This window comes from Macrotis lagotis, chromosome X, assembly GCF_037893015.1.
Source record: "Macrotis lagotis isolate mMagLag1 chromosome X, bilby.v1.9.chrom.fasta, whole genome shotgun sequence".
Taxonomy (NCBI): Eukaryota; Metazoa; Chordata; class Mammalia; order Peramelemorphia; family Peramelidae; genus Macrotis; species Macrotis lagotis.
Genome location: NC_133666.1, coordinates 610,322,388 through 610,347,792, shown reverse-complemented (window position 1 = coordinate 610,347,792; position 25,405 = coordinate 610,322,388). Strand labels below are relative to the sequence as shown.

General features: G+C 43.8%; 1 protein-coding gene across 2 annotated transcripts in view; it reads left to right on the top strand.

The window, feature by feature from the left end:
• Window positions 1-7,164: 7,164 nt before the first annotated feature.
• Window positions 7,165-25,405, top strand: part of KCNK9 (potassium two pore domain channel subfamily K member 9) — a 175,962-nt gene continuing 157,721 nt past the window's right edge. Inside the window, exons 1-2 of one of the 2 annotated variants that reach the window (XM_074202708.1) lie at window positions 7,165-7,528; window positions 7,578-7,976. In XM_074202708.1, the coding sequence (XP_074058809.1) occupies window positions 7,165-7,528; window positions 7,578-7,976 (763 nt within the window). Of the gene's footprint in view, window positions 7,550-7,577; window positions 7,977-25,405 lie in introns of both variants that reach the window. The other variant, XM_074202709.1, reaches the window with a different exon arrangement.

Below are 25,405 nucleotides of genomic sequence, written 5' to 3'. Positions count from 1 at the left end.
AGGCCAAACGCAAGCTGGATCTGAGTGTGTGTGTAAACAGCAGAGTCCTGTCCCAGGGAGAGCAGAGAGATTTCTGTAGTCTCCCCTGACCCTCTTACCATATGTGGGCTGTGTTCTGAAGGTGCAGGCTGGTTTCTCCTGATTCTTGCTGCAGGTTCTGTGGCTGGTGCTCCTCACTCCACACTCATTCTGGTGTAGCAGAGCCTGGGTTGGGCTGTGTTGTGGCCGGGGCTTTTATCCAACTCCCATTCCTGATGAAACACACCTTTCCCCATGGAGCTTCTAAGTTATCTTGGACTGGGAAAATATATCACTCAGTATTTCTGTGGGTTCTGCCCCTCTAAATTATGGCTAGAGTCATAATTTGATGGCTTTCGGAGTTTTTTGGGAAGTAGTTCCCAGGAAATGCTGACTTCATGGTGCCATCTTGGCTCTGCCCTCAAGAGTGTCACTGTTGGTACAAAGCATTCAAGTGAGAAGGGATCATAGAAAATTGAATGTTAAAAATAGAATATTAGAGATAGAAGAAACCTTAGAACATAGAATTCCACAGCTAGATGGTGAATGTTCATGCTGAATGAAACAAAGCAAAGTATTTTCATTTTACACAGAAGGAAATCAATAATTATTTGCATTAATGCAATGCTTTAAGGTTTGTAATGCACTTTTCTTACAACCACACTATGGAGCAACTCCTTCCTTCTGTCCTTCTTTCCTTCTTTCTTTTTTCTTCTTCCTTTCTTCTTTCCATCTTCTCTCTCTCTCTCTCTCTCTCTCTCTCTCTCTCTCCCTTGTTGTTTTGTTTATCGCTCTCTATGACACTATCGGCAAGAATCCAAACTCTGGATCTTCAGTTGCCAAGATTAATATTCTTCCCATTACACTACACTAGTTGCCTCTCCTAGAAATGAAATAATTTTCACAAGTTCATACCGAGTGTCGGTAGAAGTGGTGAAACAGTGGAATATGAAGTCATTTCACTTCAATTCTATCTTTACTAACCTAGCACATTTCCTTTTTGGAGAACATAATCTCCAGAGAAGGGGATAAATAGAAAGAGTACTGGATTTGGATTTAAATTCCACTTCTTTATTATATATTGGATCATATGAAGTCACTTATTGGGCCTCAATTTTCTCCTCTGTAAAGAGAGGAGAGAGGTAGGTTGGTCAGTCATCCCTTTCATCTCTAAATTTATGATTGTATAAGTTCATTCATATAAAGTGACCAGAATATACAAGGAGGAGTCTATCAGAAGTACTTCCCTAGGCAAGACTTCAGAACAGATCTGTAGTATTGGGGCTACTAGAAAAAGGAAGCTTGAGGCTAGGGAAAATTATGGGAGATTGCTTTTTTCATCCTAATTGGGAAACTCTTTATTGCTCCATGGGAGTTGTGTAAACTAGATTCATCAGGAAGTGATTAGCCCAAATAGCTGACCTCCATTCATGGAGTAGATGAGAACATAGAATGTTCAGATAGAGAATGTATACTGTCAGAGCTCGAAGGGATCTTAGGAATCACTGAGCCTAACCTCATTTCACAGAAGAGGAAACTGAACAAGTCCCTTCACATCTCTCCTGGTTTCCTAAAACCATTAGCCATCCACTATTTGACACCACTTTGATTTCTAGGGAAAGACTGACATTGGGAAAAAATGCCAAGTCCTTTTCAGTCTGAGTCAACACATATCTTCGAACAGAGCACAAGCTCTGAAAAATGACCAATCTGCTCCTTGGTGTTGAGAGAGGAAAGGAAGAAGAGATGGACCCCATTACATTTACAATTTCTTTTCTCATTATAAGGAGGCTAGAATAGATTACCTTTATTAAGTGTCTATATTAAGTACTACAAATTATTCTTTTTTTCTGAAAGATTCAATATGTTCATAGCATACTATGTTTGCTTTTAAAAAATTCTATTATATTTTTCCTTTCTTATGGTTTTTCTCCCCTTAATTCTAATTCCTTTCATAATATGGCTAATATGGAATTAAACATGATCGAACATGTACAACTTTTACCAGTTTGTTTGCTGCCATGGGGAGATGGGAGGGATGGAAGAGTGGTAGAATAACTTGGAACTCATAAGTTTTTCAAATGGGTGAATGTTATAAACTTTGCATCTAACTGGAAAAATTAAATAAAATTTCAATAAAGGGGGAAAAAAGTAAATGCAGAATGATACAAAATAAAGGTACAGTATTTGGGGACCTGAGTAGAGGAAGAGGCTTCTAAAACCTAGAGTAATCAGGAAGGACATTTTGAAGGAGGTTCCATTTAAATTGAACCTTGAAGGGAATTAATAGTTCCAAGTCACAAAAGTAAGGAGGGATTTTGGGGGGGGGGGTATGGTTTGTTCAAAGGCAGAAAATGGACCGTATTATGGTGAGCATGAATGCATTGTATGCAGAGACAGTTGTCCTGGGAGATTGTAAAGGATTTTAAATGACAACCAGTGAATTTTGTACTATGTTATAAAGTGAGTCAGGATATGAGATTTGATATGTGGGGAGAGTTCCAGTGAGTAGTGGAAGACCCAGTAAAATGAAGGGGTTGGATAAGATATTTTTTAAGGTTCCATTTCAGTTGTAAACCAGACAATGGGAAGTCTCCTGCTTTGATTTTATTTTCCACTGTGGTGATAGGTTATCAGTTTTTCTATCTTTGTTTTCTTTTCTCTTGTTTTGTAACCAGGAGCACATTTTTTCCCCCCTTGGAATGTGAGGGAAATCAGGGTAGGGAGTGCAGGCTTTGGTCCAGAGAGAAATGTTGGGAGCTTGCTTCATAGCAGAAGTGACACACTAACCTTAGGCTCATTCCTGCTTCTGATAAAGATGCTTTTAAGTTAAATTATGGTTTTAAATGTCCCAGAGAATCTGAGCATTTAAAACTTCCCTATGGAAAATTCATTCATAAAATGTACATGCTTTTAGCTACCAGACTTCATTGAGGATGGAGGTAAGAGCTAGAAGGAGACCTCAGAGACCTTCTAATTAAATTCATTAAATTCATTGAAATTACTGAGAGATCATTCAATTCAATTCATTTAATTTTATAAGTGAAGAAACTGAGGCAGAGGGAGCCTAAGTGATTTGCTTTAGGTCACATAGCAGAATCAAGCTTCAAACCCAGGATATATATAGCTGGAGGCCAGGTGGCCTGCTGTAGTGAAATGAGGTGTAGTCTGAGAGCTGAGATGTGGGTTCTTTCTATTCTCAGCTGTGCCACTGATGGCCTGAGCGCTTCTTCAGGGCCCTTTATCTCTCTGGGCCTGGATTCCCTTGCCATGGAAGGAAGACTTGGAGTAGTTGGTTCTGTAGTCTCTTCTAGCTGAGATCCCTCGAAGTTAATAACGAAACAAAACCAACCAACCAAATAAAAACATTTGAATTTTGGTTTATCGGGGTTGCCTGGAAGCGAGGGTGTCCGGCAAGTCGCTGTCTGTTTCCCCCTGGTGGCTAATCAGAAAGAATGCATCTTTTGGAGCGGGGCAGGTGAGTTGGGAGTCGGACGCTACAGGTCCTGACGCAGAGGGCTTTGATGAGCATCAGGTCCCCAAGAGGAAGGCTTGATTGGGGTTCCGTCGTGGCTCGTGTCGTTCATCATCGCCAGCTGTTGGGAATCCTCCGTCGCCGCTTCCCCGATGACTCACCAACCTGACAGAAGGAATCTGTCCCCGAGGATGCGGGCTGGGGGTGGGCTCGTTTCTCAATTGACTTGTGGACCACGGAAAAGCATGCGTGGGTGGTCGATCCGCCTCCTTTCCCGTCCCTCCTTGGCCTGTCCTCCCTGCCTCTTTGCTCCCTAGTGCAAGTGAGCGGCCTTCTTCTCCTTCTTCTCGCCTCAATCACTCCCTTTCCCCCACGCCTTCGGTCTTGGAGAATGTGCGCCCGTGATCTGGGGATCTTTCTCCCGGCTCCCTTCTCTCTCACCTTGGATGCCTCCTTTTCCGTGAGGGAGGGGCAGCAGCTAAATGAAGCAGCCGAGCCAGCACTCAGCTAGCTTGGCCCTGCCCGTGGTCCCTCCGTCCAGTGCCGGGATACAGGGAAAGGGAGGCCGGTCGCTTGTTGGCACATGCCCCTTCCTTGCCTGGTCCCTATCCCTTGGTAGAGGAGGCTGAGGCCCGACCAAGGGAAAAGACTTGCACAAGACGGCTCAGTAAGTCGGTAGCAAGAGCCAGAATGAAAACCTAGGCGAAGGAGTGGCTCGGCCGGGCGGAAGGTCCTTGTACTTGGGCCCACATCCTGACTCTGGGATTTGCTTCCCGCGTCTCTATCCCTCTCTGAACCTCAGTGTCTTCATTTATGAAATGCAGGTGCTGGTTGAAGTAGATGCTCCCCGACGCCCGGTGCGACTCTCAGTCTTAGAGCGGCCCAGTTCGGAGATTTCTGCTTCAGGCTGGGGGAAGTGCCGGGTGGGGGGGGGGGGGGGGGCTCCCTTCTGCTCAAGGTTACGGTGCTGGTCAGGGGAGGACAACAGCCCGAACCGACCGCCCCACCCCCCGGCCACTGCCCCTTCCTCGGGAGTTCTCATCGTGCAGTGCTGTGTTTGTTGGCGTGGGTCCATAGGGAGCAGCCCCGTCTCCGCCCGCCCCTAACCCTTTGGGTAGGTAATAGCGACTAGGCAAGGCGGAGGTTTCGGCCTGGCCTTCAGCAGTGCCTCATTTTACCCCGGCCGGCCCGCGTGCGGCTCAGGGGCCCAGTGTTGCTTCATCTAGAAGGGGGTGGGGCCAGCAGTCACCGGGGAGGGCTTGGGGGGAGACTGAGGTAGCAGTGGAGACGGACGCGGAGGAAGAGAGACGAGGGGACCCTGGGGGAGCCGCAGGGGCTAGGGCCGGAGGCCAGTGCCCAGACACCCAGCCCTCTTCTCAGTCTCCCGCTCCCCACCCAGGCGGAGGGGGTGGGCGAGGGAAGGGAAGACGGCTTTGTCCGGTCTTGCCCGGGAGGGAATCTGGAGACAAATCGGGCTGCGGGGGAGGAGCCAGGCTGTCTGCCTGAGCCCCGGGCAGCGCAGGTAGACTCGGAGCAGCAGCTGCGCCCCCCGAACCGCCCAAGAGGGAGCTAGGGGAGAAGGGCCCGGGGCTGGGGGGGGCCTATCCAGCAGGGGCACATCCTAGCAGAGCAACGCTTTCTTTGAATGGGGGTGTGCGTGCGTGCGTGCGTGTGTGTGTGTGTGTGTGTGTGTGTGTGTGTGTTCGTGTGTGTGTGCGCGGGGGTCTGTGTGTGCTGGTGAAAGGAAGAAAACGCGCCGTTTTCCTTTTGTATCGGTCTCCCCCACCTATGTCTCCTGCCTCAAGTCGCTTGGTCGTTCTTCCTCCCTGGGGCATCCCTGTGCCCACTCCAGAGGGGGCACCGTGCCCCGTCCCGACCTGGCAGTGGAAAAAGCCGGCGGCGTGAGCAGTTCGTGGTCGCTCCGGTCGCGCTCGCCGCCCGGGGAGCTCCTGCCAGGCCCGTGTCCCGGCCGGCGCGCAGGGGTGCCCCGCCCCGGGGCAGCCTTCGGGGTCCTTTCCCTGCCGCTCCCCAGCTTCTCTCGGGACTCGCGTGGTCGCTTCTCCGCCCATCGGCGGCCCTCTCCCCGCCTTCACACCCTCGGGCTTCTTTCCGCCCAGCCCCCCCTCAGCCTTTCCTGTCCCCCCCAGGGGACGCCCCTTGCCCGAGGCCCTGTCCCGAGAGCCCCAGGCTCGAGCCGGGCGCAGGCCCCTCCCGCGCGGGCCGCAGTCCCGAGGAGCTCCCCACAGCCCCGGGCTGCCCTCGGAGCCTTTATTTACGGCAGCCCTCTCCTCCCCCCACCCCTTCGGCTGTCCATGGGAAAAAACAAAAACCCTCCAAGCGCTCCCTAGCTCCTCCTCCCGCCTCCTTCCACACACCCAGATTTGATTATTCCGAGCGTTCCGGCCCGTTATCTCCCTCCCCTCCCCCTCCCCGTCTCCTCCCCGCCCTGTGAGGCCCCTCCTGGCGAGCCTCGTGCGGCTCCGCGCCCCGGTTGTGGCTGCAGCTAGAGCCGCCACAGACTGGAGCCGGCTGGCCCTGGACCCCCGGGGAGACACAGGAGGGCCTGGGGGCAAAGCGGCCCCTGCCCTGCACGCGCCCGCGCCCTACTGCCACCGCCGTGCTGGACCTTAGCCCCCGGAGGCTGACGCTCACACACGCACAGCACACACACACACATCACACACACCACACACACACATCACACACACCACACACACACATCACACACACCACACACACATACACACACACACACACACACACACACACGCACTCTCAGGCGCGCACAGCCCCAGGCCCATTGAGCGCAGCGCCGAAGCTGCCCGCAGAGCTTTACTGCTGGGAGGGGGCACCTCTCCCTCCCTCCTCCGACGCTCGGTGTCCCTCCCCCACCCCGCTCCCAGTCGCCACCTGCAGCCCCGGGACTCCCCCGCCCTTCGCCTGGCTGCCCGGCCGCCGGGCAGGGAATCCGGCTGGGCTCAGGTGCCCACTCCAGCCCCGGGACTCCCCGAGGCTGGCGGGACTCCCGCTCGGCCCCCCGGAGCGCTCGGCCGGACTTGCCAGAGAAGGCAGCTGCTCTTAGCCTCCTTCTCCGGCCGCGCCCTCCTCCTCTGCCCTCGCCGGGCTGGGGCTGGGGCCTGGGGGCAGCTGCAAGAAAACTTGCCGGAGTCCCTTGGGCCTTAAGCGAAAACCAGGCTAGAGGGGGCTCCGGCCAGGAGGCTCCCCCTCCTTCTGCAGTTCGGGACGCCCCCTCCACCCTCGCCCTGCACTTGCCCCTTTCCTTCCACCCCCCTCCCGTGCTTCTCTCCCCGCCCCCTCCTTGCCTGGTACCCGGAGGGCACCCCGAGGACCTGTCACTTCGTAAACTTTTCCACCCGTGGTGGGAAGGGGGGGGGGACAAGGGAAGGTGAAGGGGACTGGGAACTCCGGAGCCGCAGGCGCTGCCTCCAGCTTCTCAAAGCCCGAGGAGGCCGGGAGGAGGAGGAGGAGGAGGAGGAGGAGGAAGCTGGAGGCGGGGAGGCCGAGCGGGAAGGAGGGAGAAGAGGGGCAGCTGCTGCCCTTGGATTAAGAAGAGGCAGTGGCGCCAGCAGAGCAGAGGACGCGGCGCTTGGGCTTTTTCCTGGGGGGGAGTGTTTTCCCTCCCCAGTGGTCACCAGGAGGGTTTGCCATTGATGGCACTGCGCAGTGGGACAGCTTGGTTCGTCCAGGTCTTGCGCAGAGTGTCCGGGCTCCCCGGCACCTGGTCCCGGCGCTCCAGCAGCCTCCTGTGCCTCTCCTCTTCGCAGGAGCCCGAGGCTCGGCCGCGGCGGCGGCGGCAGCAGCAGCAGAGGCAGCAGCACTTACCGCAGCTCCAGCTCCAGCCCTCTCCCCTCCACCTCCACCGCCCGCGCCGGAGCAGCGGCGGCAGCGGCGGCGGCAGCGTCGGCGGAGGCTACCTCCCCTACCCCCCGCCCCTTGGGCAGCCGCCCCACTGCTGCTTACAACTTCCCAGTGGAGGAGGAGGAGGAGGAGGAGGAGGAGGAGGAGGAGGAGGAGGAGGGGGGGGAGGAGGGGGGAGGAGGAGGAGGAGGAGGAGGGGGAGGACGGGGAGGAGGCGGAGGCGGCGGCTGGAGAGCAGGAGGCGGTGGCTGCTGCGCGCTGCAGTCGGACCGCCGGGCGGCCGGGGGACATGCACCCCGTGCCGGCCCCTTGCTGGCGGCCATGAAGCGGCAGAACGTGCGGACCCTGTCCCTCATCATCTGCACCTTCACTTACCTCCTGGTGGGCGCCGCGGTCTTCGACGCCCTGGAGTCCGACCACGAGATGCGCGAGGAGGAGAAACTCAAAGCCGAGGAGATCCGGATTAAGGGCAAGTACAACATCACCAGCGAGGACTACCTCCAGCTAGAGCTGGTCATCATGCAGTCGGAGCCCCACCGCGCCGGGGTCCAGTGGAAATTCGCCGGATCTTTCTACTTTGCGATCACGGTCATCACCACGATAGGTAAGAGCCGGGCTGGGCAGAGCCGGGCTGGGCAGGGCTGGGCTGGCCACAGCTGACTTTAGCCTACGGACTAGCCGCCACCACTTGGACCCTCATTCCAGGGACGCGGACCCGAAGAGTTCGAGGCGGGGAGAGGGCTGGGGGCAGAATGCATGCGGCTACGAAGGGGGTGCCTTCCCGGGGCAGAGGGTTAGAGCGCTACGAAGGCCCCCCTCCCCCCGTCCCTCCCCCCTTCCCACCTAAAGCCTAAGTGGTCCCCTGCTGGCTTTATTTTGGATCCCCTTGGAGAGCTCTTCTACTTCTCACCACCGAGCCTTCCTCATCTCTTTCTTTAGGGAGTGGGGCTGGGATGAGGGGCAGGAAGACTGGACCCGAGGTGCTTTGAACTCCTGAAACGGAGAGTTGTGGAGAGGGAGAGGGAGTCGAAGCTCACTTTTGCGAGAGACTCAGGAGCTAAGAATAAACGTGCTTTAGACCATCCCTCCCTCCCTGCTTACCCGCCCCCAGCAGGGGGTTAGGATGTCGAGATGGAGTCTCTTACTACTGATGCCTGGGTGCTTCTGGGTGCGAGTTTCAGATCTTCCTTGGAATTCCTGCCGCCCACGAGAAACTCGTGCCAAGGTGCCTTTTGGGTAGTGGGGAAGCACTGGGACACATCCCAGGCCTTAACAGGTGCCTGTGTCCCCCCCCCCCCCATCCCCAACTCCTTGCTCTCCCTGTCTTCATCCCTAGCCTGGTCCCTCTTCTGCCTTACTCTCATCCCCCCCTACGCTACCTCCCAGGAGTTGTGGGAGCCGGAAGCAATAGGGAGCTGGGGAGAGGTTAGAATGCTGAGGGTCCTTCCTTGCCTGAAAAACAGAGGGACCAAAGTCAGGTACAAGTTTTCCTGCGTTGGTCTGAAAAGGACTCAATGAACGTCTGTTGTATTATGGTGGCCCAGTGCTGGGGTGGCACTCCCTCCCGCCTCCCCCAGTCTGTGTAATTCTGGTTGGCAGAGTTGAGAATGAGAACAATTTCTTGGGGTGTGGGGAAGAATGGTTAGCATGCTTCTAACTGTAAAAGTAATAGGTCACTCCGTCAACCGTCTGGGAGACAATGGGGGCGTTTGTCTCCCCGCCCTACCGAAGCCTTGGAGGTCCGGGCTGCCTGTATATCGTCTCTGCCTAAATGTAGCTGCGTGACAAAAGTCAACGCCAGTGATTCTGCTACTTCTTTGTGACCTTACTGTAAGCGGGATGCTCTCATGGAGGCGGCTAGTGCTTCTTTCTGAGCGCACTCTGCCATCACAGGCTCGAGGATCCGTGGAGATGTGTATGAGAAGGTCATTTTTTTCCCCAGTAGACAGTGGGGAGTGCATTGTATTGGAAAGGACAGGAGACTGGTCCCCTGTTGTTAATAGAGAGAGACAATCTTTTTCTACCATTCAGAACTTGTTACCTCACATCCACACTTGCCACCTGAAGATATTGCTGGTTTATACTCCAATGTGAAACATCTTTTGACCTATGGGGGAGGGGGAAAGAAAGGTGTTTTCTCATAGGCAAAGTTCTAAACTATGCTGGGAGCCACTACAATCATTTTGACTCCCTCTAATACTGAAGAATCGAGCTCTTGATTCTTATGCTCTCCCTTCCATCTCCTTCCCTTCCACTTTTATTTGTTCTTCCTCTCTTCTTGGTCCTCCTCTTATTCTTTCCTTCCTAGCTTCATTCTTTCCTCTCCCCCCCCCCCATTTCTTTCTACTCCTATTATTTCTGCTTCTTTTTTCTCTACACTCTGATTATTGCTTTCATTTTTCTCCTTGGGATTTTTTTTTTCTTGTCTGGGGAGATCTGCATGAATAAAACTAGAATTTCTCCATGTGCCATATGGGATAGGAAGCACACGATGCCTTTTATTTCCCATGAGGCTCAACAAGACTTGGGGAGAATTCACTTTGTAAGAACTTTTAAAATTCAGTGGTTCAGTTTTGACTGTTTTAAAGAGAAATTCTAAGTTTGTAGCATGTAAATTACCTTTAATTTATTCTAATGGGCTCTTTTTACCACAGACCAAATAAATGGAGTGATGACCAAACTGTATTTTTAGTTCCAGAGAACAGCCAGTCAGCACTGCATTTGCTACCTTCAAACTTCCATCAGACCCATAGAGGGGATACCCCAGAGCAGGCAACATGAAGTGACATACACACATAAATCAAATATACACAGAGTCTTACATGTATATATATATATATATATATGTATATACACACATACATACACAAATATATATATTTGAATATGGAGAGTATCTCTAAAATTAAATTGTGTAGAGTTAGGGGTAATGTAGAAAGAGATGCTATGAGAAAAAGGCTTTTATTAAAACAACTGAAAAAAATACTATTTTTGGTTAAAAAATGAAGGATTTGAATAATAATGACTTTGTACAAGACTGAGAAAAAGAATTGACTGGAAAATGGAATTTTCTGGAAATTGAAATTGTCTGTCCTTTACTATCTCAATATTGTTGATGTAAAAGTTTTTTTGTGCATATTTTCTTTTGAGATAGAAATTATCTACTATCCATTAGCTGGACTTGGGCCTCTTAAGGGTTAACACTGTTTAGGGTGAAAATATTATTAAAACTATAATAATGGAGTAGCCAGAAACAGAAGAAACTTTAAGGAGACCCTCCCAAGGGCTTACATCTGAATCCAGGAGGCCCCATTTCATACACTTCTCTTTGGTGGATTTCCTTTCTCCCTATTAAGTCTGTAATCCAGAACTATAGGTGGGAATAGGAGTGGTCTTTATGACCTCTTGGGTTCATGTGGATTCCTATGGCTCTCTTGCTCCCCAGGTGATAAACATGAGCCTTGGTTTTTAGAGACAGAATTATTCTTTATTCTTATACTTTCTGACCCTAAAACTTCTACTTCTTTTTGCTTGATGTTAGTTTACCCCATAAAGACCTGGAAAAATCTTGTCGCTCATTGGTGGTAGAAAAGTTACAGATACCATGCATTAACCAAGTCTAATCTCCCTCAATTTATTTCATAATATATTCTTGAAGGTCAGATACATGCATTGTTTTACAAAAGAACATGGATTTCAGTCTTTTTGGGTTTATTTGGTACACATTATTTCCTATTGAAAATTCAATTTTTAATTTAAAGAAGGTACTTTTTAGTATAATTTACTAGTGTTTGATTTAAAGCAGAAGACCGGAGTTGTGACTTGGCTATCAACTACTTGTGTGGCCTTGCTCAAATCATATCACCTCTCTTTCTCATTTTACTCATCTGTGAAATCAGGGGTTGAACTATGTGGCAAAAAGTTCCTCCCAGGCTTAAATTCTATGAAATTTATTTCTTTTTTGGAAAAGGAAGGAAATTCAAGAAAATTAGAATTGAAAGAGTAAGTAGAAGTTGACATGTCTTTTTTTCCCCTAAGAGAGTAGTCAAATTTACAGGAAACAAAACACTGTCCCATTTTGGTTCTGTTTGTTTCCTTCTTTTTTTTTTTTAATATAAATGCTAATTAAGGTAGGCCTTGAACAAAAAAAAAAACAACACTCCAAAATTGTGTCCTCTAAGGGATGGCAATGATATTAACCAGTCAGGTTAATCTTTCCTTGTGGTCTTGTGTTTTTTCTTGTTTTTTTTCCCCATGCTTGCTACATTTTCCTTCCAAAGTGTCAGAAGAATTCCAGAGGTATATTGCATTTTACATCTTCTAATGAAGAGATCCTTCTCCAACACAATTATACTCAGTTTGTAATGTGACTTTAAGAAAATATTACTACCATTTCATCTTGGTTTACTGGCTGTGTTTCTATAAAAACAGTTTGTTGTTGGTTTTGGAATATCACATTAATCTTGACCTAGATCTCAGAGGAGTTATACTAATGAGAGGTGCTACAAAGTAGTAGTAAAATTGATAGATGGGAGTCAGGGGCAGAATCAGGAAAGAGCCTAGATTGTCTAAGCAAGAAACTTTACGTATTTGGACCAACAGTTTCCGAAGAAACAGTGGTTTTTGAGGCCCTGATGTTCCTTCTACCCTTAACGTTATAGCTTCCAGCACTCTATATTCCAAGGTCCCTGAAACATTAAATATTCTAACATTTTGTGTTCTGTGGTCATTTCCAGCTCTAACATTCTATGATCTAGGTTTGAACATTCTTTATCTTATGGTCCCCTCAAACATCCTATGTTTTAACATTTTATCTTTTAAACCTCTTTCTAGGTCAATCTTTGTATGGTCTATATTTTAGTTTTCAATATTCTCTGACTTCCTGTTTTAACACCCCAAGAATGTAGTTATGTTTACAATGGTAATAACAAAAGACTAAAACACACCACTCAAAGTACCCATTAAGGTTTTCTATTTCAGTGAATTTCTCTCTCTTTCTCTGCCTCTCTTTCTGTGTCTCTGCTGCTATCTCTCTTTCTCTGTTGATTTTACCTTAATTGTTCTTCTTAGCTACTTACTTGTAGCCATTTCTGTGAGGAGAAAATGTTTTACTTTTAGACTTTTAAGGCTTCAGAAATCTTGGATGTTTCTATTTTAAGCTGTGCAATTTTTAATATATAGTTAATGTTTCTTCCTGGTTTGAATTACAGTATGAAATTACTTAAAAATAAACAAACAAACATATATACTAACTCTTACACAAGTTAGATTCATTATTTTGGGTTCTTATTTTTAAATTTAAACTGTGTGTATGTATGTGTCTGACTTTTGGAGCAAGCCCTTGCTCGTGGTGCTGTAAGGGACAGCTCCCTGTAGGAAACTCCTGCAGTATATGCCTTGGGCCAAATTTTTATTCCACAGTAGGAGACATGGTAGATTCTTACTATGTTTAGGATTAGAGAGTAAAAGACTTTTTTTTAAACCAGTGTTTGTACCATTTATTATTCTTAGAACTTAAGTTCTAGGGAGTTGTTGGTATTACTAACATTCCTAGCATTTTTGAGATAAGATGATTTTCTCCATCCTTTTTTTTTTGTTGTTGGCAACTTGAAAATTAGTGACTGATTTTCTCTTTTTCTCTTCCCTTCTTCCTTGCTCATCCTAGGTTAGTGAATTATAGTAACTGAAGTTTGCTGTAAAGGGAATGAGAGACATGGATTTTTAAAGCTCTCTATCAAAGGGAAGGGGGGGGAGAGAGTTTTCCAATATTGATAAGAGGACCATAGAATGAGCTAGCTGGAAGAGATTTTAAATATAATTCCATTCCCCTTCTCCCTCCCAAACCACACTCTTAGATCTGGAAGGGATCTAAGAAAGCATCTAGTTGAAACCATACTTAGAAATTTCTCTTACAACTTTTGATAAGTCATCTAGCCATGGGATACAGTCTATATTGCTGAAGACACTCACAGAATTTTGGGGCAGCTGTAATTTTGAGGAAGTTTTTTAATTGGGGAGCAATTTTCTTCTCTACAACTTATACTCTGCTCATTTATTTGCCCTCTGGGACTAAGTTGAAGAAATCTAATTCCCTTTCCTTTCAAAAACCTGTCAGACACTTGAAAACATCCATCATCTCTCCTCTGAGTATTCCTTTCTCCAGGCTTAGCATCCCCCTTTCTTTCAACCAGTGCTCACATGACTCGATCTCTAATACTCACCATTCTGGTCATGCTCTTCTTGTTTTACTCCATTTTGTCATTTGATACGTAAGGTTCAGAGAGTCAAAGCTATGAACAAAAATGAGAAGTGGCAAAGCCTAAATTTGAGCTATGGTTTTTGACTTCTCAGTAACTTTTTCTATTTTGCCATGATTCTTTTAATATCCCCTTCATTCTATTGTTTAACACTTAATTTCCATAGCAACCAGCACCTCTGACATGGCTAATCCTGGAACTAAGGGGGAAGATCCCCTCTTTAGAAACTTATTAAGGCTCCCACATAAAGCAGAGATCCACTTTTTCAATGAAACAACTCCTCCTCAAATACACACACATATGCATATATATGAATATATATAAAAGTATATCCTTTCATATTTTTCTCCCCAACTGAATACAGAAGAAATTTTATATAAGGGAGTCCAGACTTAAGAGAACTGGGTTTCAGATTTCCAGATGTTCTACTTATTATCTCTGTGACTTTGTGCAAATCACTCCCCTTCTCTGGGACTTACTTTTCTGTAAGATGAAAGGGTTGAATTGGATGACCTCTAAGGTCCTTTTTGCTTTTAGAGCTTTGAGATTTTTCTAGATGCTTTCAATGGAGGATCTCTGATGGAGTTCAATTCATAAAGCTCTATTCAATTGTAGGACATTGGTCACAGAAATTTTACCCTCTAATTATGAAGGAGAAGATGAATTAAGGCAAAGGGTGTTGGGTTCATACAGAGACAGGAGGGCAGAGGAATACTTAAAATGCTAGTAACCCAGTCTTTGCATCTTTACCTACTACTTTCATTACTCAGGTCATTGACTCTCTAAAGCCACCAATAGCTCTGTGGAATCTTCTATTTCTTTTTATTTGTTATGTTGGCTTTTTGATATCATTACTCATTCTCAATAAGTCTAAAGTAGATAATATGTTTTGCTTTGTTTTTGTTTTAGGTTTTTGCAAGGCAATGGGGTTAAGTGACTTGCCCAAGGTCACATAGGTAATTGGTAAGTGTCTGAGGCTAGATTTGAACTCAGGTCTTCCTGACTCCAGGGCCGGTGCTCTATCCATTGCACCGTCTAGCTGCCCCCTCCCCAAGTAGATAAATTTATGAAGTGCTTAGCACTATCTGGAACATAGTAGGTTCTTAATACATGCGTATTTCCTTTCTTTCTTGTGAAAAGAGCAATGAACTGAAAGGCTGCAGTCCTGTATAACATTCCTGTCCTGCCACTAATTCAATTGTGACTTTGAGCAATGATAATGATGATAAAAACAATTGATTTACATTGTAGTAGAGGCTTGCACCTCATAATATCCCATAAAGGATGGTTAATAATAATAGTTAGCATTTATCTAACACTTTGAAGTTTGTAAAACATTCACAATAATCCTAGGAGATAGATGCTCCCCACCCCTCCCATTTTTACAGAGGAGGAAACTGAGGGACTTGTCTCACAGGTAATATAAATTCTCTAACTCCCAATTTGCCATTGCCATTGCTAATAGTAAATGTCCAGGTCAGGACTCAAGCAGAGGTCTTCTCAACTGAAGTTCAGGTTTCAATCCATTTTCAATCCTCCCTTGCAAAATGAGTTTTGATGATGATCTAAAAGACCATTTCAGCTCTAAAATTTTACATATGTGTGTGTGTATGTGATTACATCTAATCATGCAAAAATATGGTGCTCTCAACTTTCACCCTCGTTAGGCACATTAACTCAGTGTTAATAGAAATGTAAAAGTATATCTTTATGGTATGATCCAGATTGTGGGCAGAAAATTATTACTTTAATTTTATTTATTTATTTATTTGTTTACTTTGAAGTAGCTATTGATACTGCTAAAGTGCTCTCAGTATTGTTATTGTTGCTCAGTCATTTCTGATGATTTGTGATCCCCTTTTGGGTTTTCTTGGTTGGCGTTTCCTTCTCCATATGTATAAACTGAGGCAAAGAGGATTAAGTGACTTGCTCAGTGTCACACAGCTAGTAAGTGTCTGAGGCTTGATTTGAATTCAGGTCTATCTTGCCTCCAGGTCTGACATTCTATTTACTGCCACTTTGGTCTGTTAAAGCTGATAGTAATACTTGATTTAATAATCTGGTACTCTAGTAAATAAACACTGGAGTATCATTTAGGACTGGAATGCACTTGTTTTTCTGATTCTATTCTATGCAACAGAATGCATTTATTTGCAACAAAAGGAGATCTTGAAGAGGTGGATTTTCAAGCAGATGCTGAAATTAGATGGAACCCAGGAGTCATAGCCCCATCCTTGACCACAGCCAGATTCAAATAAAGGGTCACAGATTTAGATTTTGAAGGGACTTGAGAGTTCATGTGATAAAACCTCTCATAGCTAGCATTTTTATATTGCTTTAAGGTTTACAAAGCATTTTCCATACATCATTTCTTTTGTGTCTCACATCAACTTTGGGGGGAAGGTGCTATACAGATGGTGAAACTGAGGCTGATCGTATTTAAGTGACTGGAATCACACAGTAAATCTGAGGTAATTATTTGAACTCAATTCTCCTTGACTTCATTCCTAGAACTGTATCCACCGTGATACCAACTGCCTCTGTCCTCTATATCACAAGTTGCAGATATGTATAATGTTGGTATAGGAAGGAACCTTAAACATAGAACCATAGAACCAAAAAATATCTTAGTTTCCTTCTTTTTAAAATGATTGGACTGAACCAGCTGCTATTTCATGCCCCAAATGGGGAAATGATGTGCTCAGAACTTAGCTTCAAATCCAGGTCATCTGCTTACAGATTCAGTCCTATACCAATTTTGAAACTGAAAACAAACTTAGAGATCATCCAGGACCACCCATTTTATAGATGAAGAGATGAAGTCCCAGAGAAGTGGACTAATTCATATAAAATCCTTCAGTTGAAAAATAGAAGAAGTAAAAGACCTGGCTTCATATCTCAGTGCCACAACCTAAATTATTAATAAGTGATTTCTATCAATGATGTACATATGAGCCAAGCATAAGAATAAGGATGTCTCGAAGTTGGAAAGGGGCAGACTGAATGGAGCTCACCAACTGCTTCTGGGATGCTCTAATGAGAGCTCACATCAATATAGCTCCTTGGAGTTTGCTGAACAGTTTCCTACTCATACCTCTATGACTCAGGTGGTAGGATTAACCACATTTTTATTTGAGAAAATTGAGGCACATTAAAGTAAACTTTTCGCTATATCCAGGCATCTTCCCTAAGTTGTTTTTATCCTGAGAGATGATGGGATGTTTGGTGGGAAATTTGATTATAAATGAAAAGGAACAGGTTAGGAATTCTTCCCTTTGTCCTCATCTCCCACCCACTCTGGGTTGTTGAGTCAGCTGTGGAAAATATTAATGACAGATGCCAATTTTTTAGTCTGACTTGAAATGAACCGAGATAACTTAGTCTTATGTCTCCTAAGCAAATTGTCAGGGCAGCTAGGTGGTGCAGTGGATAGAGCACCCGCCATAGAGTCAGGAGTACCTGAGTTCAAATCCAGCCTCAGACACTTAATAATTGCCTAGCTGTGTGGCCTTGGGCAAGCCAATTAACCCCATTGCCTTGCAAAAACTGAAAAAAAAACCCCACACAAAGTAAAATGTCAGGGTCAAGTACAAAATGGTTGTATATAATGGGACAGGTAGGTGGCACAATGGATAGAGTTCTAGGTTGGGAGTCATCTTCCTGAGTTAAAATCTGGCCTCAGACTCTTCCTAGCTTGTGACCCTGGGCAAGTTACTTAACCCTATTTGCCTCAGTTTTCTCATCTGTTAAAAAAAATAAAAGCTGGAGAAGGAAATGGTATCATTGCCAAGAAAATCCCAAATGGTGTCAGGAAGAGTCAGAAATGACTGAAATGATTGGACAACAACAACCACAGCAAAAGGTATACTTGGTATATTGGGGGAAACACTGGGATGGGAACCAGAAGACCTGACTTTGAGACTTTGTTCTGCTATTTACTAGCTGTACGACCTTGGACAAGTTGTATTATTAGCCTAGTATCTTCCACAAAATGGGATAAGAATGCTTCCCATTCCTTCCCTCATATGTTTACAAACCTGCAAAGTATTGCCTTCCATATCTTCCTAATGAATCTGAATAGTGGCTATCCTGAGGATCAGATTTGGGAAAGCAGTGTGGTTATTGGTTTTCCCCCATTTATTTCTCTGTATATTTTTTCCTTCAGAATGGTCTTTTCTTGGGAAAGTGTAACATTTATTCAGGGGAAATTAATTATGTCATTTTTATTTTTTAAATAACAATAAGGTGTGATTTGATATCATCTACTTAAGATGTTCACAGAGAATTAGCTTGAGATATTCTCCATTCCAAAGAAATCTAGTAGGAAGTCTTGATCTCAAGACCAGCACCAGTGGTGGAGCTACAGAATTCTGAGGGGAAGATAAATTCTGAGTGAGGAAACCTGGTCCCTAGAAAGCCCAGCTTCATATAGAAGAAACAATCTCAGAATCTTCATTCTCATGTTTCTCCCCACTCCAATCCATGTTCCACAACTAATTATTTTGAAGCACAGGGCTGATAATATCACATAGCCACATAAGCTCCAGTGGTCTCTATTATTTCTATGATCAAATTTAAAATCTTATTTTTGGTTTTTAATGTCATTCATTAAATGGGGGCAACCAAGTGGTACAGTGTAGGAGTTGGAGTCTGGAAGACCTGAGTTCCGATCCAACCTCAGCACTTATTAGCTTTGTGACCCAGGGCAAATCACTTAACATTGTTTGCCACAATAAGATGAGCTATAGAAGGAAATAGCAAACACTCTTGTCCCTCTGCTAAGAAAATCCCAAATGGAGTAACAAAGAGTTGGATATGACTGAACAACATTTTTTTTTTACTTTTAATACTATTTATTAATTAGGCCATATCTATCTTTTAAGTCTTCTTACTTTTGACCCTGCGTAGTCCCAATATACTTTGAGGTCAAGGGATACTGACTGCAGGCATTTTCACTCATTGTCTCCTTGAATCTCTCCTCATCTTTGCTTTTTGGGTTTCCTTCAATTTTTAGCTAAAATCCCACTTTCTGCAAGAAGTTCTCCCCGGTCTGCCTCCATCTTAGCTTCCCTCTGCAACTACTCCCAACTTATCCTGTATGTATCCTGTTTGAACATAGTCACTTGTATTAGATTCTGAAGTCCTAGAGAGCAGGGATAGGGTTTTTTGGGGGGTTTTGCTTTTGCTTATCTTTGTCCCTTTAATGCTTAGCATAGTGGCTGGTATAGTAGGCTGACTGACTGGTTTTGGTCCTGCTTCTGTTGCTTATTTCTTGATTAATCTTGGACAAAGTCTATTGTTTGAGGCAATCAAGGTTAAGTGACTTGTCCAGAGTCACACAATTAGTAAGTGTCTGAAGTCATATTTGAACTCAGGTCCTCCTAACTCCAGGGCCAATGATTTTTTCCACAATGCCACCTAGATGCCTCAAAGTTTATCTTATATGAATTGGATTCTGATAATAAAATAACTTAACATCACCTCCTCCTCCACCACCACCACCATTAGCACCACCACCACCATCATCATCAGATCTGCATGATAGGGATATGATGAATATAGAGTGTGGTGTAGAAGAAAAAGTCTTTAAGTTAGAGTTACAGGACCCAAGTTTACCAGCTCTGTCATATTCTACCGTGTGACCTTGAACAAGTCACTTGTACTCTCTTGGTCTTAATTGCTTCATTCATAAAAGGAGGGAGAGAGGGATGAGTTCTTCAATAATGTCTCTCTCAGCTCTAGCTCCCTGATCCTTTGATCAGCTTTGAAGTTCTTTGTAATCTGTGAAATTTTGTACCAAATGGAAGCAGTTATCAATTCTTTACCTCTGAAGATAGTGATAAAATGAAATCTCTTTCTCTATGACTTCTCTTCATTGGTCCAAGTTCTGCCCTCTGTAGCCACAAAGTATAAATCTGTGTAAAGTACAAATTCTTTTCAATCAAGGAATCCTCTCTCTCTACTATGTCTAGATCTTTCTCTTCTCAAATTTCCCAGACCACTTTGCCTGGATTTATCTTTTGTATCTCTCTCCCCATTACCTGTATCTTGCTTAGCATCTGACATTTAGAGCTGGAAGGAACTTAGAGGTTCTACTATTCCAACCCCAGCTGAGATACAGGGAGGTTATAGGATTTGCTTACGATCACACAGGCAGTGAACATCAGAGATGAGAGCTTTATTCCAGGGACCCTGACTCCAGGATCACTGCACTTTCTATTATGTACTATTAGAAATGACAACCAAAGTCCACCCAATTAATAAAAATCTAAGTTGTGCTTTGAACTCAGATCCTTTCTGGTTTTCAATCCAATATTCTTTCCACTTTATTTACATTATTTCCCCTATTTGCAGGCACCTCTTTCCTCCATTTGAGACTAAGCTTCTTAGAAGCAGTGCTCGAGAGTTATAAAAGAAAACTTGGTGGGGGACACGATTGATGACATCAAATATCTAAAAAGGATTTCATTTAATTAATTTCAATAGATAGATAATGTGCATATATTAATCTTTACTATTTCAAGAAACAATTTCAACTTTCTTTTAAACACCTAGTAAATGGTCAGTACCACTAGGCACTCATGTCCCCCACCAAGTTTTCTTTTATAACTCTCCAGTCTTTTCTAAGAGGGAAAGGAATGAACATTTATATAGTACCTATTATGTGAAGACATGCTAAGAGTTTTACAAATATTTTCTCTTTTGAGCCTTACCAAAATTGTATAAAGTCAATGCTGTTATTGTTCCCAATTAACAGTCATAGAAATTGAGGCAAACAGAAATTAAGCGATTTGCTCAGGGTCACACAGCTGATAAGTACCTCAGGCTAGATTTGAGCTCAGGTTTTCCTGATTCCAGGCACAGTGCTCTATCCAGAGATGCCTCTAAATTGTGGAGGTGAGTGTTTAAAATTAGCCTCTAGTGCTTAACTAGCAGGGTGAGCTTAGCCAAGTCACTTCAACTCTGGTTCTCAGTTTATTCATTTATAAAATGAGGGAGGTGATCTCCCTGATTTCCATGCTCTCCATTTATCTGAAAGTTTGCAAAAACTAAAATGTTATTATGCCGAGCTACCTATCTATTATGGTCATGGTAGTGGTTATTCAAGGTTGATGCTAGTCATTTTGTCGGGTGTAATATATTTTGCTGGATCTTCCTTGAAACAAAGAGGGATAATAAGTCAGGATTTTAAAATTATGTCTTTTTTTATTTGAGAAACATCAGCAAACACAAACATTTCCACATACAAATAAGAATAGGAAAAAAGAGGATTGTATATGAAACTGAATATTACAATTATCCCTTCTATATCATGGAAATTAGGTGCCCCCCATGATCTGGAAAATCCACAAAGTCTGATTTTTTTCTTTTTCTTTTATGGGGTGTTTTTTTTATCCTATTGTAAACTTTGAGTTAAGTATTTGGTCATAGAGGCTCTATGTTATTTCCTGGCCTTTATTTGTCCGTCTGCAGTTTCCACAAACTCCCCCCAAATTCTCATTTAATTTCTTATGCTGACTTGTGATATATAAAAACTGCCATGGGCAAAGTTGAGATGTGGAAAGGATAAAAGTAAATATAACTTGTTTTATTTTAAATTTAATCCTATTGTTCACATACTACCCTGATGGTCTAAGCCCCTTCTGAACTTTAGTTCCCTTTTGTGTACTTTGAAATGTTTAACAGTCTCTCCTTTCTTCCTTTACTTTTTTTCTTTTTACCATCCATCACTCTTATTAATTTCCCCTTGTCTTATTAATTTCCTCTTGCCCCTCTCTCCCCCCATCCCCCATCCCTACCCACCAAACCCAAAACCCTCCCTTGTAATATGTACAATCAGAGCAAAGCAGATCCACATATTGGCAGTGCCTAAAAGTATATGCCTCATTCAGCATCTCCAACTCTCTGCCAAGTGGTAACCGAGAGGCTTTTAAGGTGATGAACATTGGCTTATCAATCTCTAAACAAAATTTCTTAAAGGAAAATATGAGTTAGTGACCAGTATGTGGAAATGGAGAATTTCTCACTACCAAGACTCATAAGTGTAATGTTAATACCCAGGTCTACTTATCTGTTGTGTCAGTCCCAGGTAGATGTTTCTGTCTCATCATACAATAATCTGGCAATTGGACCCCCCCCCCCCAACAGAGATGCTTGGGGTCACACACACACACACATACACACACACACACACACACGCATGCACCTCGAAGCTGAGTATGATAGAGGGAACCATGAGATTTCAGAGCAAGAAGGAAAATGGGGAAAATAGAACAAATAATTTTATTTTTTGAAAAAAATAATTTACTTTTATCTGAACTTGACAGATATCAAATAAAATGAGTATTTCCATTCCAAGAACAGGTAAAATGATTTAATGGACTTGAATTCAAATACGACCCCTGATACATCGTAACTGTTGACCCTGAGCAAGTCTCCTAACCTCTATTTACCTCATCTGTAAAATAGGAATAATACTAATACCCTCCTCCAACAGTTGTTGTGGAGATCAAATGAGATAATATTTATAAAGTGCTTAGCACAGTGTCTGTCACAAAGCTAGAACACAATAAACACTTGTTTCCTTTCATTCATATGCAAAATGGGACAGAAAAAAGGATTGTATTCAAAACTGTGTTATCTCTAATAAATATATAGCTTGCCTTTAAAATACATAACAAATTTATTCTGTAGCTTTCAAAGGTGTCCTATTTGTTATTGTTTCTCTTACTCTGTTCTTTACTCTGCAAAAAAAAAGATGCCTCAGTGACATTTTCTTTCTTTTTCCTACTTTAGTCCTAAGATCTTTTTCTTTCTTTTTTCCTACAATAGAGAAAAAAAGTTCTTTTAACAAACAAAAGGCAAGCAAGACAAATTCCTACATAAGCCAAGTCTGAAAATGCCTGTCTCATGTTGCATCTTAAGTCCATCACTTCCCTTTTAAGAGATGGATAACATATTTCATCATCATTCGTTTGGGCTTACACTTCATCACTGCATTCATCAGAGTTCTCAAGTCTTTCAAAATGTTTTTCTTTACAATAACTGTTGTTATTGTAAATTACAGATTCTGCTCACTTTCCTTTGTATCAGTTCACATAAATCTTGCCAGAGAACAAGGGAGGATTTGAGAGCTAGAGGAGATCTTAGATATTGTCTAGTCCAAATTCCTAAATTTACAGATTAGGTAAGAGGCTTGTTGAGGTGACATGATATGTCCAGGTTCACATAGTGGATTAGTGGCTCTCCACTGCTCTTAGGATAAAATAGAGATCTCTTAGCTTAACCTTTGACAACCACCTCAATCTGGCTGTAGCTTACCTTACCATATTTCTTGCACATTACTTCCCCTCACACACTCTTTTTTTCCCAGCTATATTAGCCAATTTGCTTTTTTTCAAATTCACTATTCTATTGCTGTCCTCCATGTTTTACGTAGGTTGTGCCCCCCATAGAAATGTCCTCCCTAAATGTGGTATCATATCTAAAACCTTACACAACTAAGTGCTTAATACATATTGGTCATTGAATAAAAATGGCCTCACATTCAACCACAGGAAAACAGACTTCACCTCAGAACTTTGTAGGTTGATAAAGGTAGGGTGAAGTGATTTGCCCAGGGTTACGCAGCTAGTGAGTGTTTGAGATCACATCTGAACTCAATTCTTCCTGACTTAAGGCTCAGCCATCTACCCATATAACTGCTAGCTATTGTTCTTCTTTTGTTGTTGGGTAGGTATTCTAGAGAGGGGATTCCTACTCTGGACAGCAGGTTGGATTAGATAGCTAATTATTGGTTCCTTTCTGATGTCAAGCATTTATGATCCTGAGTAAGGAGTTCTTGCATGCTGGGATATTTCATCATAGGCTGAATGGATTGCTCTTGCATCAGGACACCTGCACCAGGTATATTTGTTCATCTGGGCCAGAACACTCACAAACACCAAGACTAGTTTGATAAAAATGATGGAGAAATACATAAGCTGCTAATTGAAAAGCAAGAATTCCATAGAGTTTACCAGCAGGGTAGTTTATCCATTTCTAAGAAGGCAGCATTTAATTCCAACAAAAGCAAAGTCCAAGTGAAGCTTGGAGAGATGCAGGACTCTTGGTTCAGTACGAAAGCAGATGAAATTCTGTTTTATGCAGACAGTAACAAATCAAAATGCTTTTATGATGCCCTGAAGGCTATTTATGGCCAAAGACATATGGTGCACCTCAACTACTCAGTTCTGATGGATCCACATTGATTAATGATAGGACATAGTCATAGAGAGATGGGCTGAACACTTCCATGATGTTTTTAACAGACCATTATCAATCAGTATATGGAGTCATTGACCTCAAGTTGAAGTCAATCAATCCCTAGCTGAACTTCTAACTGAAAAAGAGATTTTTTGAATACCTTTAGTTTCCTTTCAGGTGGCAAAGTACCTGGTGCTGATTCTAGCTGAGTTCTGCAAGATAGGGGGTCCAGTGATCATTCAAAAAATGACAGAAATTTTCCAGGTGATATAACATGAAGAGGTTATCCCCCAAGAACTCAAGGATGCCTCCATAGCCCATCTCTATAAAGGTAAAGGAAATAGACTGTCCTGTGACAATCACAAGGGGATTTCTTTTTTAGTACTTGCTGGTGAGATTCTTGGCAGTGTCCCTCTCAATAGGCTGACCCTTCACCTGCAAGTTGGTCACTTCCATGAGAATGACTTCAGAAAGATTTGAAGAACAGTTGATATGGTGTTTGCTGCCTGACAACTCCAGGAAAAATGGCAAGAACAGAACAGAGGTCTGTATACAGCATTTGTAGATCTGACAAAGGCCTTTGGTACTGTCAGTCAAGAGGGTTTATGTCAAAATTTGGTTGCCTAGAGAAGTTCATCATTATTGTATGTCAGCTTCACGATGGCGTGCTTGCCTGGGTTCTAGATAGTGGATGTTGCTCTCGAGATTTCCCAGTCAACAATGGAGTGAAACAAGGATGTGGTCTTGCTCCCATACTTTTTTAGCATGATGTCTTCAACCATGTTATCAAATGCCTTTACTGAGGATGAACATGGTGTTAAGGTCAGCTACTATAGTGATGACAAATTCTTTAACTTGAAAAGTCTACAAACCAAGACCAAAGTAGAGGAAGTGTTGGTGCATGATCTTCTGTTTACAGATGACTATACCTTCAATGCAGCCTCTGAAGCTGAGATTCAACAAAGTATGGATCGATTTTCTGCTGCTTGTGCTAATTTTGATCTGAAAACTAACACCAAGAAAACACAGGTGCTCCATCAGTGAGCACCATACCATCCATATGTGGAACCATCAATTATAGCAAATGGAGAAGTTTGGAGAACTGTGGACAAGTTCACTTACCTTGGCAGTGTCCTTTCCAAGGAGGCACATGTTGACAGTAAAGTTGACACTCATATCGCCAAAGCTAGCTCAGTATTTGGGAGCCTCTGAAAGAAATGAAAGGAGAGAAGAAGTATTAGACTGACAACCAAACTGAAGGTCTACAGAGACATTGTGCTGACCTCATTGCTATATTCCTGTGAAACCTGGACAGTCTACCAGTGCCATGTCAGGAAACTGAATTGCTTCCATTTAAATTGTCTTAGCAAGATTCTGAAGATCACCTGGCAGGAGAAGATACCAGACACTGAGGTCCTTTCTCAAGCTAAACTACATAGCATTCAACATTACTACAGAGAGCACAACTTTGATGTATTGGACATGCTAGAGTGTCAGAAAATGCTTGCCAAAAAGACAATTTTATGAAGAA